Source organism: Trachemys scripta, chromosome 6, assembly GCF_013100865.1.
Source record: "Trachemys scripta elegans isolate TJP31775 chromosome 6, CAS_Tse_1.0, whole genome shotgun sequence".
In the NCBI taxonomy this organism is placed as follows: Eukaryota; Metazoa; Chordata; order Testudines; family Emydidae; genus Trachemys; species Trachemys scripta.
In genome coordinates, this window is record NC_048303.1 from 44,489,107 (window position 1) to 44,507,984 (window position 18,878).

Genomic DNA, 18,878 nt, shown 5'->3' on the forward strand with positions numbered 1-18,878 from the left:
AAATACCCCAGGGCCTCTGCCAATCTGCCCTGGAGGAAAATTCCTTCCCGACTCTAGATATGATGATCAGCTAAACCCTGAGCATGTGGGCAAGACTTACCAGCCAGACACCCAGGAAAGAATTATCTGTAGTAACTCAGATTCCACCCCATCTAACATCCCATCACAGGCCATTTGGGCATATTTACTGCTAATAGTCGAAGATCAATTAATTGCCAAAATTAGGCTATCCCATCATACCATCCTCTCCATAAACTTATCAAGCTGAGTCTTGAAGCCAGATATGTCCTTTGCCTCCACTGCTCCCCTTGGAAGGCTGTTCCAAAACTTCACTCCTCTGGTGGTTAGAAACCTTCGTCTAATTTCAAGTCTAAACTTCCTGATGGCCAGTTTATATCCACTTGTTCTTGTGTCCACATTGGTACTGAGCTTAAATAATTTCTCTCCCTCCCTGGTATTTATCCTTCTGATATATTTATAGAGAGCAATCATATCTCCCCTCAGTCTTCTTTTGGTTAGGCTAACCAAGCCAAGCTCTTTGAGTCTCTTTTCATAACACAAGTTTTCCATTCCTTGGATCATCCTAGTAGCCCTTCTCTGTACCTGTTCCAGTTTGAATTCATCCTTCTTAAACATAGGAGACCAGAACTGTACACAGTATTCCGGATGAGGTCTCACCAGTGCCTTGTATAATGGAGGAGAACACCTCCTTAACTCTATTGGAAATACCTCGCCTGATGCATCCCAAGACCGCATTAGCTTTTTTCACAGCCAAATCACATTGGCGGCTCATAGTCATCCTGTGATCAACCAATACTCCGATGTCCTTCTTCTCCTCTGTTACTTCCAACTGATAAGCCCCCAGCTTATTAATCCCTATATGCATGACCTTGCACTTTTCACTATTAAATTTCATCCTATTACTATTGCTCCAGTTTACAAGGTCATCCAGATCTTCCTGTATGATATCCCCGTCCTTCTCTGTATTGGCAATACCTCTCAGCTTTGTCTCATCCGCAAACTTCATTAGCACTTCCACTTTTTGTGCCAAGGTCAGTAATAAAAAGATTAAATAAGATTGGTCCCAAAACCGATCCCTGAGGAACTCCACTAGAAACCTCCCTCCAGCATGACAGTTCACCTTTCAGTATGACCTGTTGTAGTCTCCCCTTTAACCAATTCCTTATCCACCTTTCAATTTTCATATTGATCCCCATCTTTTCCAATTTAACTAATAATTCCCCATGTAGAACCATATCAAATGCCTGACTGAAATCGAGGTAAGTTAGATGCACTGCGTTTCCTTTGTCTAAAAAATTTGTTACCTTCTCAAAGAAGGAGATCAGGTTGGTTTGGCACGATCTACCTTTTGTAAAACCATGTTGAATTTTGTCCCAATTATCATTGACCTCAATGTCCCTAACTACTTTCACCTTCAAAATTTTTTTTCCAAGACCCTGCATACTACAGATATCAAATTAACAGGCCTGTAGTTACCCAGATCAATTTTTTTCCCTTTCTTAAAAATAGGAATTATTTTAGCAATTCTCCAGTCATATGGTACAACCCCTGAGTTTACAGATTCATTAAAAATTCTTGCTAATGGGCTTGCAATTTCATGTTCCAGTTCCTTTAATATCCTTGGATGAAGATTATCTGGGCCCCCCGATTTAGTCCCATTAAGCTGTTTGAGTTTGGCTTCTACCTTTGATGTGGTAATATCTACCTCTATATCCTCATTCCCATTTGTCATCCTGCCATTATCCCTAAACTCCTCATTAGCCTCATTAAAGACTGAGGCAAAGTATTTGTTTAGATATATTGGACCATGCCTAGATTATCCTTAACCTCCACTCCATCCTCAGTACTTAGCAGTCCCACTTCTTCTTTCTTTGTTTTCTTCTTATTTATATGGCTATAGAACCTTTTACTGTTGTTTTTAATTCCCTTTGCAAGGTCCAATTCTACATGGCTTTTGGCCTTTCTCACTTTATCCCTACATGTTCTGTCCTCAGCAGGGCCGGCTTTAGCAAGAGCGGGGCCCGATTCCTGGGGGCGGGGCTTGCTGCAAGCCCCGCCCCCAGGAATTGCGCCGCGCCGCGGGGGGGGACGGGGGACGGGGGGAGAGACCCGAGCCATGCCGCGGGGGGGACGGGGGGACCCGCGGGGGGGACGGGGGGGGGGGGGGGGGGGGGGGGACCCGAGCCGCTGGGGCCTGCGGGAACGGGCCGCGCCTCCCCGGAGCCCTTCTCACGCCCCCACCCCCCCCACCCCAGCTTACCTTGTGCTGCTGGCCCGCCCCTGCTTCTTTTCAGACTTCCCGCGAATCAGAGATTCGCGGGAAGCAGGGGAGGGGGCGGAGCGTTCAGGGGAGGGGAGGAGGGGCCGGGGAAGTGAGCTGGGGGTGGAGTGGACAGCTGCAGCGCGGGGCCCTCTTGGCGCGGGGCCCAATTCAGCCGAATTGGCCTAAAGCCGGCCCTGGTCCTCAGTAAGGTAGCTTTTCTTGCTGGTCCCTCCCATCTTCCACTACCTGTAGGCTTTCTGCCTTTTTTTAATCTCTGAGATGCCTGCTCATCCAGCTTGGTCTACAACTCTTGCCTATGAATTTTTTCCCCTTTCTTCGGATGCAGGCTTCTGATAGTTTCTGCAACTTTGATTTGAAGTACACCTCTACCCCGATATAATGCGACCTGATATAACACGAATTTGGATATAATGCGGTAAAGCAGTGCTCCGGGTGGGCAGGGCTGCGCATTCCAGCGGATCAAAGCAAGTCCGATATAACATGGTTTCATTTATAACGCGGTAAGATGTTTTGGCTCCCGAGGACAGCATTATATTGGGGTAGAGGTGTAATTCAAGGCCTCCTCCCCCTTTAGATCCACAAGTTCTTCAGTCCAATCCACTTCCCTAACTAGTTTCCTTAATTTTTTAAAGTTAGCCCTTTTGGAATCAAAAACCCTAGTCACAGATCTATTTTTGTTTATCCTTCCATTTAGTTTGAACTGAATTAGCTCATGATCGCTCGAACTGAGCTTGTCCCCTACAACCATTTCTTCTATGAGGTCCTCACTACTCACCAAAACCAAATCTAAAATGGCATCCCTTCTTGTTGGTTCAGCAACTACTTGGTGAAGGAATCCATCAGCTATCTCACCCAGGAAAATCTGAGTCCTATTATTATTAGCACTTGTCCTCCAGTCAATATCTGGGAAGTTAGTCTCCCATGATCCCACAATTCCCATTAGTATTTACTTCATTAAAAAACATTAAAGAGGTCTCTATCCATATCCAAATCAGATCCTGGTGGTCTATAGCATACTCCAAGCACTATCCAAGGGGAGGCTCTAGGAGCTTTCTTCCCCAATTGATTTTTGCCTAGACAAACTCTGTCTTATCCATTCCATCACTTCTTATTTCTTTACAGTCTACCTCATCATTGATATACAATGTTACTTCACCACCTTTGCCTTTATTTCTGTCTTTCCTAAACAGCACATACCCTTCAATACCTGTACTCCAGTCATGACTACTATTCCACCATGTTTCTGTTATCGCTGTAATATCGGGTTTCGCTTCCTGCACCAGTAGCTCTAGTTCCTCCATTTTGTTACCTAGGCTCCTCACATTGGTGTACAAACAACTTAATTTTTGCTGTTTGGCTTCGCTCATGTTCTTTACTCGATTAGGCACAGACATTCTACCGCCAGTATCACCTATTTGACTGGTATCTACACTACTCTTCCTCCTTATGACCATTCTCCTACCCGCGGCTGTATCCTTTCTTACTTCGTTTTCTTCCCTCTCAGTGTTAAAATCCGGCATGGAGAGTTCCTGGACATCTCCCCCAGATTCCTAGTTTAAAGCTCTCTTAATCAGTTGTGCCAGCCTCCATCCTAGAAGTCTATTTCCCTCCCTACTCAGGTGAAGTCCATCCCGAGAAAACAGTCCTCTGTCCATGAATGCCTCCCAGTGGCCATACATCCCAAAGCCCTCCTTATAGCACTACTTCCTGAGCCATCTGTTGATCATCATAATCTTGTCACACCTTTGTTGCCCTTCTCTAGGAACAGGCAGAATCCCACTGAAGATCACCTGAGCCTCGATTTCCTTAAGCGTCTTCCCCAGTCTCCCTTGATACGTTCCAGCAAGAATCTAGCTGTATCACTTGTTCCCACATGAAGGACAATCAGTGGATTCTTTCCCGCTCCCGTTAGGATTCTCTTCAGCCTCAGGTCCACATCCTGTATCTTAGCACCTGGCAGACAGCACACGCTTCTGTTCTCTGGATTAGCTCTGGTTACTGGCTTATCTATTCTTCTCAGTAAGGAGTCCCCAATCATGTAGACCTGCCTTTTCCTGGTGATGGTGTGATTCTTCGGTCTATCCCCTGTTCTTGCCACGAGTTCTTGGGAAGAACCTTGGAGATCCCTGGTGAGTGCTCTTGGGCTAGTGGAGGGAGTGTTAAAGAGTGAGAAGGAGCGCTCTCTCTCTTTTCTTTTCTTTTCTTTTCTTTTCTTTTCTTTTCTTTTCTTTTCTTTTCTTTTCTTTCTTCTCTCTGCCCATCACTTTCTTTTTCTTACTTTGGGTAAGAAAAAGAAATTCTTACTGTGGGTGCTGTTGCTGTCTGGAGAGCAAGCCCCTCTAAATGCAGGGCTTCCCATTGACAATTGGCAAGGAGGCATGCTGCTGCCTATAGTGTTGATTCACCATAGTTGAGGGACTAGCGGAAGAGTGCAGGCCGGGGTAGGCAACCTATGGCACATGCGCTGAAGGCGGCACGCAAGCTGATTTTCAGTGCCACTCACACTGCCCGGGTCCTAGCCACCGGTCCGGGGGGCTCTGCATTTTAATTTAATTTTAAATGAAGCTTCTTAAACATTTTCAAAACCTTATTTACTTTACAAACAACAACAGTTTAGTTATATATTATAGAGTTATAAAGACCTTCTAAAAACGTTAACATGTATTATTGGCACGCAAAACCTTAAATTAGAGTGAATAAATGAAGACTCGGCACATCATATCTGAAAGATTGCCGACCCCTGGTCTAGACCATCCCTGATAGACATATATCTAACCTACTCTTAAATATCTCCAGAGATGGAGATTCCACAACCTCCCTAGGCAATTTATTCCAGTGTTTAACCACCCTGACAGGAACTCTTTCCTAATGTCCAACCTAGACCTCCCTTGATGCAGTTTAAGCCCATTGCTTCTTGTTCTATCCTTAGAAGCTAAGGTGAACAAGTTTTCTTCCTCCTCCTTATGACACCCTTTTAGATACCTGAAAACTGCTATCATGTCCCCTCTCAGTCTTCTCTTTTCCAAACTAACCAAACCCAATTCTTTCAGCCTTCCTTCATAGGTCATGTTCTCAAGACCGTTAATCATTCTTGTTGCTCTTCTCTGGACCCTCTCCAATTTCTCCACATCTTTCTTGAAATGCGGTGCCCAGAACTGAACACAATACTCCAGTTGAGGCCTAACCAGTGCAGAGTAGAGCAGAAGAATGACTTCTCGGGTCTTGCTCCCAATACACCTGTTAATGCATCCCAGAATCATGTTTGCTTTTTTTGCAACAGCATCACACTGTTGACTCATATTTAGCTTGTGGTCCACTATAACCCCTAGATCCCTTTCTGCCGTACTCCTTTCTAGACAGTTTCTTCCCAGTCTGTATGTGTGAATCTGATTGCTCCTTCCTAAGTGGAGCACTTTGCATTTGTCTTTGTTAAACTTCATTCTGTTTATCTCAGACCATTTCTCCAATTTGTCCAGATCATTTTGAATTACGACCCTGTCCTCCAAAGCAGTTGCAATCCCTCCCAGTTTGGTATCATCTGCAAACTTAATAAGCGTACTTTCTATGCCAATATCTAAATCGTTGATGAAGATATTGAACAGAGCCGGTCCCAAAACAGACCTCTACGGAACCCCACTTGTTATACCTTTCCAGCAGGATTGGGAACCATTAATAACAACTCTCTGAGTACGGTTATCCAGCCAGTTATGCACCCACCTTATAGTAGCCCCTTCTAAATTGTATTTGCCTAGTTTATCGATAAGAATATCATGCAAGACAGTATCAAATGCTTTACTAAAGTCTAGGTATACCACATCCACCGCTTCTCCCTTATCTACAAGACTTGTTATCCTATCAAAGAAAGCTATCAGATTGGTTTGACACGATTTGTTCTTTACAAATCCATGCTGGCTGTTCCCTATCACCTTACCACCTTCCAAGTGTTTGCAGATGATTTCCTTAACCACTTGCTCCATTATCTTCCCTGGCACAGAAGTTAACTGACTGGTCTGTAGTTTCCTGGGTTGTTTTTATTTCCCTTTTTATAGATGGGCACTATATTTACCCTTTTCCAGTCTTCTGGAATCTCTCCCGTCTCCCATAATTTTCTAGAGATGATAACTAGAGGCTCAGATACCTCCTCTATTAGCTCCTTGAGTATTCTAGGTGGATTTTAATTTAATTTTAAATGAAGCTTCTTAAACATTTTTAAAATCTTATTTACTTTACAAACAACAATAGTTTAGTTCTATATTATAGACTTATGAAGGACATAAATCCACACTGTGTAGAGGTCAAAGCATAGGGGTTTATTACACACAGCGCTGGCGGAGTGTTACCTGGCTTATTAGGCTCAGAGACACTGTCAATCAATTGATTACAATGAAATATATAGATTTTCCATGGGTGGGGGAAGGTGACGGGGTAGGCAGTTCCACATCCCGGGATAGGTTTTGCAACAAGACAAGATAGCACAATAGCCAATGGTTAAAAGGTTACACAATGTCTCCGCCCATGGTCTTAAGTTAGCAAGTTAACATTTGATTAATACTTTGATAAAATGTTATTAGTATAAAATATATATGTTGAATTCTGATTTGGGGTCCATAGGAACGGAGTAACTCCTTTGATTGTCTGACAGGTACATGTCTAGGGGTAAAGCAAAGAAACAGTGAAAGCATATGAAAATAGAGATTGTCTTCTTTATGTTTTAAGGCAGAGCATTGGTCTCTTGGAAGGGAGGTAGAAGGATGCCATATCATTATAGTGACATGTGCCAATATTTCATAAACTCAAGGTTGGATTTGTGGGAAGACTGTTTTCCCTTTAGGAGAAACACAATAGGAACAGGGATTCTTTGTTCAATTTGAAACATTGGATGAAACATAATTATTCAGTTATTGCTTCAACATTTGGCATTTCTACTGACCAAGCAGATCTTAGCAAAGGCAATGTTATTTTGTTTACCCCAGCTTTCTCATAGCTGATCACTATTAGCTAGGCCTCTGGTCTCCAGACCAAACTCTGGACTTTGGGTCTGGAAAAGAGCTGGCATAATTCATATACCAGGTTGTTTATATAACATGCACATGGATTTTAACCCTTCAACTTATAAAAAGAGACCTTCTAAAAACGTTAAAATGTATTACTGGTACGCGAAACCTTAAATTAGAGTGAATAAATGAAGACTCGGCACACCACTTCTGAAAGGTTGCCGACCCTTGGTGCAGGCAATGGCAATTTCAGGAAGCGGACTTCAAAAGAAAACACACAGACCCCTAGGAAGTGAAGTTGAGTGCACCAAACATGAGTTACTGTCAAAGAGACAGAGGTGCACTCGGTGAAACAGCCGGGTGAAAACAGGCAAGGAAGCCCCCCAATATCTGTGCATGTCCTTTAGACCATGGACAGATGTCTACAGAGATCCATTGGCCAATCCCCTTCTCCCTGCTTCCCCAGTGCATAGGTAGGATTCATAGGCCATTTTGTGGGAGGCTGAAGCAATGGACATGTGTGTGGAGAAGATTCTGTTCTCACCAACATCCATGCAGCACCCTCTGTACAACTATTTTACTCTGGTTAGGTGAAGTGATGAAAGATCTGGCTCTATATGCATCCATTGTACTTTACGCAACAGCAACTCAGTAAACATTGTATAGAGAAAGAAAGAAAGCATGTATTAAATTAACCAAATTGCGCTGGAACACACATCACTTTATTCTGCCCAAATAACATTTGGAAATAAAAAATAAAGCCAATGTTTGGGGTGGTCATGACAAATTGACATGAGGCTGTGATTCATGCTCCTTGCTGCCAATAAAATTGAACAGCTTCCCTGTAGAGAAGAAGAGGTGCTAGTTAATAAATTCATTCTAATGTTATTTTAGTAGGACAAGATAACTTCAGGCATATACTGTGTGGTATCTCTACAATAATATATGCATGTTCAATTTTTCAGGGGGATGGCATTCCCTGTGGACATGTTGGATAATTACAGTCATGAAGACTTGGAGAGTTCTGCAGAAGACTACATGTCTGATCTTCGATGTGGGGATCCAGAGAATCCAGAGTTCTTGTCTCTTGTCAGCAACATCAAAGTAAGAGAGAGAAAAATCTGAACCAATTTATTTCTTGATTATTTGCCATTGAACGTAGAGTAAAAATGCAGATAAATCAAGTCTGTGTCTACTGTGTTAAAACGAGTATTTAAATAAGTATTATATTTTCTATATGTTCCTATCCTTTTTAAACTGTATTTGTATTGTACTTTGGAACACCAAACAACACATTGTTTTATACCAAGTGGGATCTTCGTGTCAGCCACTCAGATTGTTGGATGATGAATCTGTGTATATTGAATAATTCTCTTTCATTTTAAATCATAACTGGTGAGTCAGGCAAATTCTTTGCTAGAATTAATCACAGAAATGTACATGCATAAGTTATGCTAGCAGTTACTGCATCTAATTGGTCATTTATGCCTCAGTTTTGCAAAGTGATCTGCTTGGGTGGACCTTTAATCTCATAGGGAATCCCACTGACATCCAAAATGGTGTCTATATTGGACCATTTGTTCTAAAACTTTCCCTGTTGCCGTCACAGCAGCAGTACTGGTGGAGGCACTAATAGGGATCGGATGCTGGAATTTTATGATCTGATCCACCTTATCACTTAGCCTGTCTTTGTGATGTAGTGGTCAAAATCAGGTCTGCCTATGCTGGCACTCCCACTTGCTAGTATCTGTGGTAACAGTGGTGTGAAATTTTAACTAAAGAGTCTAGAGTAAGTGAGGCCAGTGGGACTCTAAGCAAGAGTAGGGGTTCTCACTTGCAGATCCCTTTCCAGGAGCAGACTTTTAGGCACTTTTCTCTAATCATGGTAAGTGCTGTGTGCGTAAAAATAAAAATTCTGAGCTATAGCATACCATAAGCTTTAAACTGTTTTATAAGGAAGCAAATCTTTCTCATAGTCTGAATGTCTAGTCATTTGTTCATCACACAATCAGTGCTAATATATACATATTTATTTTCTCAAATATCTTCATTAAATATTAGAAATACTTGAATTTAAATAACTTCAAAATCATTTTGATGAAGATATTGAACCTTCTAAAACTAAGTGGTTCCAGTTACCATATGTTGGTGCCTTAATGCCGCATTTTGGTGCTCAATTGAGCATTTGGACGCTGAAGTGCCTATTTTAGCACCAAAACGTGGGAAATGTTCACCTGTTTTAAAGGTGACCTGGCCTGCAAGGGAAGACAATTTGGGTTTGTGTATCAGACATATGAAGTTTTTTCTTTCCTGTTTCCTGGAAGTCTTTGTTAGAAGAGTCTACAAAATGTATTTGAAGCTTTTTTAGCCCTTAATTGAGGACGAGATGTTGACTCTTTAATAAAGACAGCTTGTCTTCCAGTTGTTCATATAGCTTTTGAGTCGAATAGATATGAACAGAAATAAAACTGGCTTCCCCTCTCAGTAGAGATTCACTTCCTTGGGATCAGATCATAATGTTAGGCTGAGCTTTGTTCAGAGCAGGGCCTAATGGTAGGGAGAAGAGAGGGACATAGGGGCTATATGCCAACTTTGCATTCCACTGTTCCCTGGCACAAGTTATACAGCCAGAGATCACCCCATCATGCTCGTCACCAGAAGCTATGAAGGGTGTTAACCAGTTGAATCCCCAGCTGGTCACTTAGGGTATGTCTGTGCTGCAAAATAAAATAAAAAACATACATATTTATATTGGGTGGCAGAGAGTCTCAGAGCCCGTGTCTGCAGACTCAGGCTCACAGAGCTCGTGCTACGGTGCTAAAAACAGCAGTGTAGATGTTGCTGCTTGGGCTCTGAAAGTCACCCACTTCCCCCAGGTTTCAGAGCCTAATATCCAGCCTGAGCGGCAACATCTACACTGCTGTTTTTATCGCCATAGTGTGAGCCCAAGTCTGTAGACCCGGGCTCTAAGACTCACTGCTGCGGGTTGGTTGAATTTTGCAATGTACATGTACCCTGAGGCCAAATTTAAGGCTGGCCTATTAAAATTGAGGAAATGGCCCAGTCTATCTGATGTCATAAACCTAACAGTTCTTCAGTCATTTATAGAATCATCCAGGAAAAATAGGATAGACAAAATGTGAATCCCTTTGATTGTTTTTGGTTTTGTTTTAACAGAGGAAAAGCTTTTTAAACCTCCTCCCTCCAACATGCACGCACTTGGAGGTCATTTTTATAAAGATCTGTATTATAAAGAGGCAAAACAGGGCCAAACTCCAGTGGGGGGGGGGGTGTTTTTTGGGTTTGCAGGTCACCTTTAAGCACCCAAGTTTGAAAACTGGGTTTGCTTGTGCTCTTTAGCATGCTCTATATATTTGACTAATGCTATATTAGCAAGAGTCCATTGAACCATTCTAAACTCTTGTTTCAGATTCCTATTAGCTTGTCAACTATAGGCTTCGTTCCTCTTTACGGTGGAGATCAGACACACAAAGTTCTTGCTTTATTTGCACCTGAGGACTCGCTCACAGGTTTCATTTTAAAATTCTAATCTAAATGTTGTAGCATTTTGCTTTTTGTGGCAAATACATGTAACCAATCCTTTACTCATTCCATGCTACCTTGCAATAACTAATTACCTTTTTCAGCTTGAATGCAGTGTCCATTACCTCCATTTTCACATTATTGTTAATTTCTGTTGTAGATTCTTATCCACATCTCAATAAGTGTGAAATTACTGTACCAATTGGAGCGGAACCAACTAGATTAAATTTGGAAGATGTGTAACAAAATGAAAGACAGTGCCTTCCTGATTTAATGTGCATAATAATTAAATGCACCATGTACTTTCTCTTGAATTTTCTCCTCTCTGGCTTCTTTGATACCCAGCCATCCTCTACAGTCCATCCAAAATGAGGCTACTAAATTTATCTTCCTCTTCTGTCAAGCAGTAATTGAGTCCCTCCACTGATCTGCCTACCACTTCAAGCCCCTTTTAGTCTACCACATCAAGTTCAGACTCATTGTCGTTGCTCAGCTGCAGCTGACATCTCATATTGCGTTTACCTTCCAGTCCTCCACTGTGCCAGTCTCAATGCTATGCTTGTCTCCTTCTCCCAATTCTATCTCTGAATTTGCCCATGCCACCCCAAGTACAGAATGCCTACCTCATGCTGTTCACCATCCTATCACCCTCTCCACATTCATCTCCCTTGTTGAGATTCGCTTTTTCTGTGATGTCTACAATTGAACCAAAAATTTTAAAAAAATAACTCCTCTGTTATTAACTCCTCTGGGTCCCGAGCATATCCAGTCTCTTTGTTTACTGTCCTTTTAAATCATCATCTCTTCAGAGCAGGGGGTATCTTCATTTTGTGGCTGTACAGCACCGAGCACATTGTTTGCACTAAAGAAAATAATGCATTAATGTGCTTCTTACTATAGCTTAAAATATGTCTATTATAACTTTAGTGAATATCTTAAGTTTCAAAATGTCAAGACCAGTAACTTTTTATATCCATCTTTTTCCTTTCAAGCTGTAGCCTTGTATCTTGCTGACCAATGGTGGGCCATCAATGATATTGTGAGAACATCTATCCCTTCTAGAGAAGGGCTTCAGCAGGTAAGGAGCTCCAGCATTTATATCTTAACAGTTTTTAATCTTGTAAGGACCACTTTATATAAATGTAATGGGGATAGTTAATGATCTGATATGTGTTGTACATTTTGATTTGATTTGGAAATTAATCTAATGGTGCAAATAAATAAGTAGGCCATCTTGTGTAGTGGGAGCATCAGCGGAGACGGAGGAGCTGGGGCTCTTTTCACATCTTAGTTTTCCATTTAGCCGAATTCTTCAAAACAATGTTGCTCCTGTGCAGCACTATCATGTGAAAGATACTTTGCCGCTAATGGTTTAAGGGCTACCTTCTGAGACTCATGCTGTTTGGGCCCTGGCAATTAGGCACCTCATGGGATTTGTGCATTGTACTACTGGAGAAGCTTACCAGGCTGACTCCCCCCCGCCCCTTTTTTTTTTCCTCTTTAAGTTTGTTGTCAATTGTTAGAGTACCTTTCTGAGGGAGAAGGTTGGGGATGAGTTAAGTGAAATACAGGGATGGTGGCCTGCAGTGTTGGTATAGGGTTTGAGGAAGTCCAGATAAAGGACATGCCCTACTGTCTGTTATCATTAAGGCTATGTTTTAGTCATGGGTATTTTTAATAAAAGTCATGGACAGGTCACGGGCAGTAAACAAAAATTCATGGCCTGTGACCTGTCCATGACTTGTACTATATACCCCTGACTGAATCCTTGGGAGGTGGCCTGGGGGAAGCTGCAGGTGCTGGGCGAGGAGTCAGGGGGCATCGCTGGTGCTGGGGGTAGCGGGGAGTGGCCCGGGACCCCCGCTTGTGCTGGGGTGGGGAGCGTTGGAGGGGTTGGCATGCTCCCTACCTGGCTCTGCAGCTCCCCGGAAGCAACGACATCCCCCTCCCTCAGCTCCTAGCAGAGGCGTGGCTAGGCAACTCTGCACGCTGCCTCCATCCATAGCACTGGGTTCGCAGCTCCCATTGCCCGAGAACTGCAGCCAATAGGAGCTGCAGGGGTGGCGCCTGCAGGTGGAGGTAGTGCGCAGAGCTGTCTGGCTGCGCCTCTGCCTAAGAGCTGAGGGATGTCACCACTTTTTGGGAGCCCTCCCCACAAGGTGAATGCCGCCCAGAGCCCTCACCCCCTCCTACTCCCCTGCCCTGAGCCCCCTCCAACATCTAAACTCCTGCTGCTGCAGGGGGGCAGTGGCCAGTGCGACTGGCGCAGGGGCTTCCCAAGCTGCTCAGTCGGCCCTCGGGTCAGCCGTACCAGCCAGTGCAGAAGTCATGGAGGTCCCGTAAAGTCACTGAATCCGTGACCTCTGTGACAAACTCGCAGCCTTAATTATCATTCATCATCAAGCTTGTATAACTTTTGTTAAACCATAGCTAATGCCTGTGTCTTCTGAAGCACATTAGACTCTAATTTTGCAGCAGGGAGTCCAGAATATTTCAGCTTTTTCCTCTTTGCTGCCCCCATGTCCAGTAGAATCAATACAGTGTTGTTGTTTAATTTATGTTTTATATTTAAACTGATTTTATTTGATGCAGCTCCCGCCACTTCACCATCTCTTTCATTGTGCAGCATAATTGCAATGTGTGTGGAGAAATGAGGGAAACTTGGTTAGGGTGCCTGAGACTTTTGGCATTGGGGAGAGGGGATGTCTCTCTTCTTTTGGGGCGGGATGGTGGTGACTCTGGATTTTCAATGTAAACGAGGGTTGAATTCCTTGTTTCCCATCACAGAAAATCTTGATGATAACTAGCTGCCACACTGTACCACATCCCAAAATCTGCCAATGTTATACTCCAAGATGAGAGACAGTTTGAAAACTGAAGTTTCATTAAACTTGGTATATTAAAAAAACAAACAAAACCTGCTTGCATACACCCCATCGCTGTCCTTTTAGAGCATACACAGCATTGCTATCCTTTTAGAGCTGCTGCAACCAGAGCTATTCCCTTTGACCCCTTGAGCAGCTGACCTTCAATCCTTAATGGGACAGGGCACAGGTAAATCTAACCTAGACATTCCTTTATGAAAGCTGTACTCACCCTTCTTTTCCCTCCCCTCCCCCACCCCCATAAATGTAATGTCGTCCCAACATAACAATTTAAAATACAGTTCATCCATTTGACTTATTAGAAGTCATGCACAAGATCATAACAGTCACTCTCAAGTGATTCTTTGAGTCATTCCTCTGTCACAAGTTCTGGGACTGATGGTGGAAGCTTCTGTATCTTTCTTCAGTTTATTTCACATTAAGCAGAAAATGTTTGCAGCAATTTTAGTTCCACTATCCAACTGAATAGTCAGTTCTGAACATCTTAAATCCCAAAAAACACTCATACTTTATGAAATAACAGTTTTTATATGATCAATGGTATAACCATATAACCCGCCTGCCCCTCGGATGGGGTTGGGGAGGTAGGGTGGGATCAGGCAGCCCAGATGTGCTTACCTTTTAAGATGCAATACAAGCACGGTACAGTACTTGCTTTTTTTGTTTTTTAAATCTCTGCGGCTGCCTGATCGGTTCCTCCCAGTTTCACATACTGTCTGGTTGACCGGTCAGTCTGTAACTCTGGTGTTTATATCTTTGAGGTTCTGCTGTAATTATAATAAGTTTTGGAATTTAAGGGCAAGCTCCCAAGGAGGCCCACTTTTACGTTTTAGTGGATGAGGGCACATTGGTGGCAAAAACTTCCCACCAAGTCACAGTGGATGTGACAGATACTGTATCTAGGGGGATGGCTATGGTCAGTGTTATGAGGAGAAACTTGTGGTTACAATTCTCAGGTTTCCCTAGAAGGGTGCAGAGTGCAATGTAAGATCTGCTCTTCAAGACTATCAACCTATTCTGTGAGAAGATGGAAGAATCTCTCCACTCCCTCAAAGACTCAAGGCAACACTTGCTCGCTGGGCATTTACACCCCTTCCCTAAGAGAAAACACAACAGACGGGTATAGGGCAAGACCAGCTCCTCAGCCATTTTACCACCAACATCCTCAGGAGCCACCATTCAGGAGACAGAGGGTTTATAGTCCCAGGCACACAGCCTTGGCAACATCCACCATGACTTATTGTAACCCCAAGTGAAGAGTGTCTTTTGGTGGGACTGTCAAGACCTGCATCCCTTTCCTGCTTCAAACACCCCAATCTAGGACCTCTGCGATTTGGAGCCTGGTATTTGGATGGGAATGAGAAATAGAATGCGCATGTTCTAAAAGGTGCAATCCATCCTTAACCAAAGCAGCAAAGACTCTACAAGAAGCTGTTGCTCAGTAAAATGGAAGCATTTCTCCGCTTGGGCTCACCAACCCAACTTATCTCCACCAACCCAACTTAACTTCAGAATCCACCGGGGTCTCTGCTATCTGAGTATCTTCTTATCCTGAAGTCTTCGCACTCAGTTCTCTGCAAGCGCATTTAGTAGCAATCAGCTCTTTCCATCCTCTGATGGATAACTGTACAATATTCACTCATCCTGTTACAACTAGATTTCTGAAGGAGATTCTCAAATCCTGTTCACCACTGGTGAAGTTTGCACCTCAGTGGAATATCAGTTTTGTTCCGTCATCTCTCACTAACCCCCGTCTCCGCTTTGAGCCTCTAGCCACATGCTCTGTGGCCCATCTGTCCTTGAAAGTGGCCTTTCTAATAACCATAATATCAGCCAGAAGAGTCGGTGAGCTGAGAGTGCTCGTGTGGACCAAGAAAAGGTCTCTCGGGTAGGTGATTAACTACACTGACAAGAGAGCTCTCTCCCATCGAATTAGAGCATCTTCATTAAAGCCCTACAGTGGAGCAGCTGCATTGGTGCAGCTATGCCGATGCAGCATTTTAAGCATGGACTTGCCCTTAGTCCTTGATCCTTGGTCCACCGACTCTCTCTTTTGACACTGGTGCCTCCAGTAAGAATTTTATCTGCTGAGTATCCACTGGAATTTCAGATTTAATCTGCTATAAATTACCCAGCAGTTTTTCTTTTCAAAATGATATCCTATTTTGATAGATTACTCACAGGATATTTATCTGGCAAAATGATCCTTTAGGTAATTTGATTAGTATTTCCTTTATGTCCAAATCTTCAGGACACTGAGCAGCAGCATCTGGCTCAAATATTTCTGTTAAACTTTCAGTATCCAGGCCTGCATGAGCCCAATATGTTACATTAGTGATTATATCCCTTCTCCCCACTTTAACCATGTACAGATTGTCTGAACTGTTGTTTCTGATGAAGTTCAAAGGAGCTTCCACTTTTGCCATGCCAACATGAGACAGTACCCATGCAATATGTTAATGAGGCTAGGTGCTGGTGCCTCATTAACTGCAGGGGAACTTCAGCAGTGGTGTTTGACTAGGGCAGGGAGTTGAGGGTGGGGTGCAGGAGAGGTTCAGGCTCCAGCTCGGCGCCGCTTATCTAAAGTGGCTCTGGAGTGGCAGCAGCGCGCACTGGGGCCAGGGCAGGCTTCCTGCATGCCTGCCCTGTCCCCGGCCCCATGCCGCTCCAGGAAGTGCTGCGGTCTGGGGGCGGGGGGACGGGTGGAGGGCTCTGTGTGCGCTGCCCTTGCAGCGCCTCGAGGTACCTCCCCGAAGCTCCCATTGGCTGCGATTCTCCGTTCCCGGTCAGTGGGAGCTGCGGGGGGGCAGGGCCTGGAGGCAAGGACAACGCACGGAGCCCCCTTCCCTCCCCCACCCGGGGATCGTGGGGAAGTGGTGCCGGCCGCTTTTGAGAGCGGTGCGGGAGCCACGGTGCCACAGGGGGCAATCCCGTGGGCCGGATCCAAAGCCCTGATGGGCCGGATCCGGCCTGTGGGCGTAGTTTGCCCACCACTGAGCTATTATATTCCTCTTCTCTGGGATTGCTTGTCTGCTCATACCATTCATTGTATGCAGGCTTGTTTTAGCCCAGTTGATCCCATGGTATTTATTAGAGAGACAAGGTAGGTGAAGTAATATCTTTTATTGGACCAACTTCTGTGTGAGAGAGAATCAAGCTTTCAACCTGTGTGAGTGGAAAGCTTATCTCTCTCAGCAACAGAAGGTGAGTCTAATAAAAGATTATCTCACTTCCCCACCCCAATACCATTATCAGTTATTTTGCCCTACTCCTGGGCAGGTTGCTTTAATATGTTAATGTTGGCTTTCACACCTTTGATTTAATCAATATTCGCCTAAAGTTCCTTTTTCTGATTTGTAAATGGGTCACGTTTGGAGACTCATTGTCCCCTAGGAGGAGGTGCTACTTTGTGACTGGTTTTCTGTGTAGGGTGATTGCACAGAATTACATGCTACTGTCCTAGCACATGCTCCTGTGCTATTTCTCTGCCTCATCAGTGGTTTCTCTGCCTTACAGCAGTGTGCAGCTTCTCAAGCAAGGTCTCATCTGCAGCCTGATTATCTTTTAAATAAGGTTGCATCACAGTCCAAATGTTGCCATTCTGCAATCCTGTCAGGACTGAATAGAGAAACTTGTGTTGTATAAGAATAGGGTGATATCTTAGGTCAGAGTCAGATTCTTGTGAAGCAAACTATATTTCCTGTCTCAAATCAAGAGCTCGGACTAGGAAATCCTGAGGTCTCTTCGGGCTCTTGTGCTGTTCTTGAGAGCTGCAGGTAAAGTTCAGTTGCACCTTTTTCCTGGTAATAGGATCTTAAGATACACCTCTGTTTTGGCAGACTCAGATTAGCTGAGGCTCAGTCCTGGGCAAACTGCCCTGATCACAGCTTCTGTGATCTCTGCCTCAGCGTACCCCCTTTTGAATTCCACTTTCAATTTATCAGAGGGTAGCCGTGTTAGTCTGTATCTACAAAAACAACAAGGAGTCTGGTGGCACCTTAAAGACTAACAGATTTATTTGGGCATAAGCTTTCGTGGGTAAAAACCTCACTTCTTCGGATGCATAGAGTGAAAGTTACAGATGCAGCCATTATATACTGACACATGGAGAGCAGGGAGTTACTTCGCAAGTGGAGAACCAGTGTTGACAGGGCCAATTCAATCAGAGTGGATGTAGTCCACTCCCAATAATGGATGAGGAGGTGTCAATTCCAGGAGAGGAAAAGCTGCTTCTGTAATGAGCCAGCCACCATCAGAGGACCCAACCACATCAGCCACACCATCAAGGGCTCATTCACCTGCACATCCACTAATGTTATATATGCCATCATGTGCCAGCAATGCACCTCTGCCATGAACATTGGCCAAACTGGACAGTCCCTCGCAAAAGAATAAATGGACACAAATCGGACATCAGGAATGGTAACATACATAAGCCAGTAAGTGAACACTTCAATCTCCCTAGTCATTCTATTACAGATTTAAGTCACTATCATTGAACAAAAAAACTTCAGAAACAGACTTCAAAGAGAAACAGCAGAACTAAAATTCATTTGCAGATTTAACACCATTAATCTGGGCTTGAATAGGGACTGGGAGTGGCTGGCTCATTACTGATCAAGTTGGCAACAGCAAATGGGACAAATGCCCACTTTTGCAAAAAAATCGGGACGGTCAGGACAGGGCTTAAAAAAGGAACTGTGCTTGCCAAAATGGGATGTATGGTCACCCTAAGCAAAATGTTTTTTTGCTGCATTTTCACAGTAACTTGTCCCAGAAATGCTCAGAGTCACAGACTTCTCTTAAATGCTCATCCTTTGGCTGGTATAAAAGTCTGTCTACCTCCCTGTGAAGGTCGTCTAACTCTTTCCCAGCCATAATGCTTGCAAACAATTAAATCTTCCCTGGCAGCTTTTCCTGGAATAGTCTACAGCAGCTTCAGGTAGGGTCATCTCTCAAAGAGGTCAGATCACTGCATTCAGCTTCTCCTGTCTATGCTTGTTAAGTGTTACATTCCCATAACAGAGGCCAGTTCCAGACTGGAGTTTAATAAAACTTTGCTGCTGCACCCAGTGCTATCGCCTTTGACCCCTTCAGCAGATCTTCAGCCCTTAAAGGGAGAAGGACAATGCACAGGTAAATCTAACTCTG

The 18,878-nt window shown here is 43.8% G+C and overlaps 1 protein-coding gene across 5 annotated transcripts in view; it reads left to right on the top strand.

Annotated features, from left to right (window-relative positions):
- FAM169A (family with sequence similarity 169 member A) overlaps positions 1–18,878 on the top strand; it is an 88,859-nt gene that overhangs the window by 48,529 nt on the left and 21,452 nt on the right. For all 5 annotated transcript variants that reach the window (XM_034774182.1, XM_034774179.1, XM_034774181.1 and 2 more), the window contains 3 exons: positions 8,265–8,403; positions 10,730–10,829; positions 11,835–11,920. In XM_034774182.1, the coding sequence (XP_034630073.1) occupies positions 8,269–8,403; positions 10,730–10,829; positions 11,835–11,920 (321 nt within the window). In that variant the 5' untranslated portion in view covers positions 8,265–8,268. The remainder of the gene's footprint in view (positions 1–8,264; positions 8,404–10,729; positions 10,830–11,834; positions 11,921–18,878) is intronic.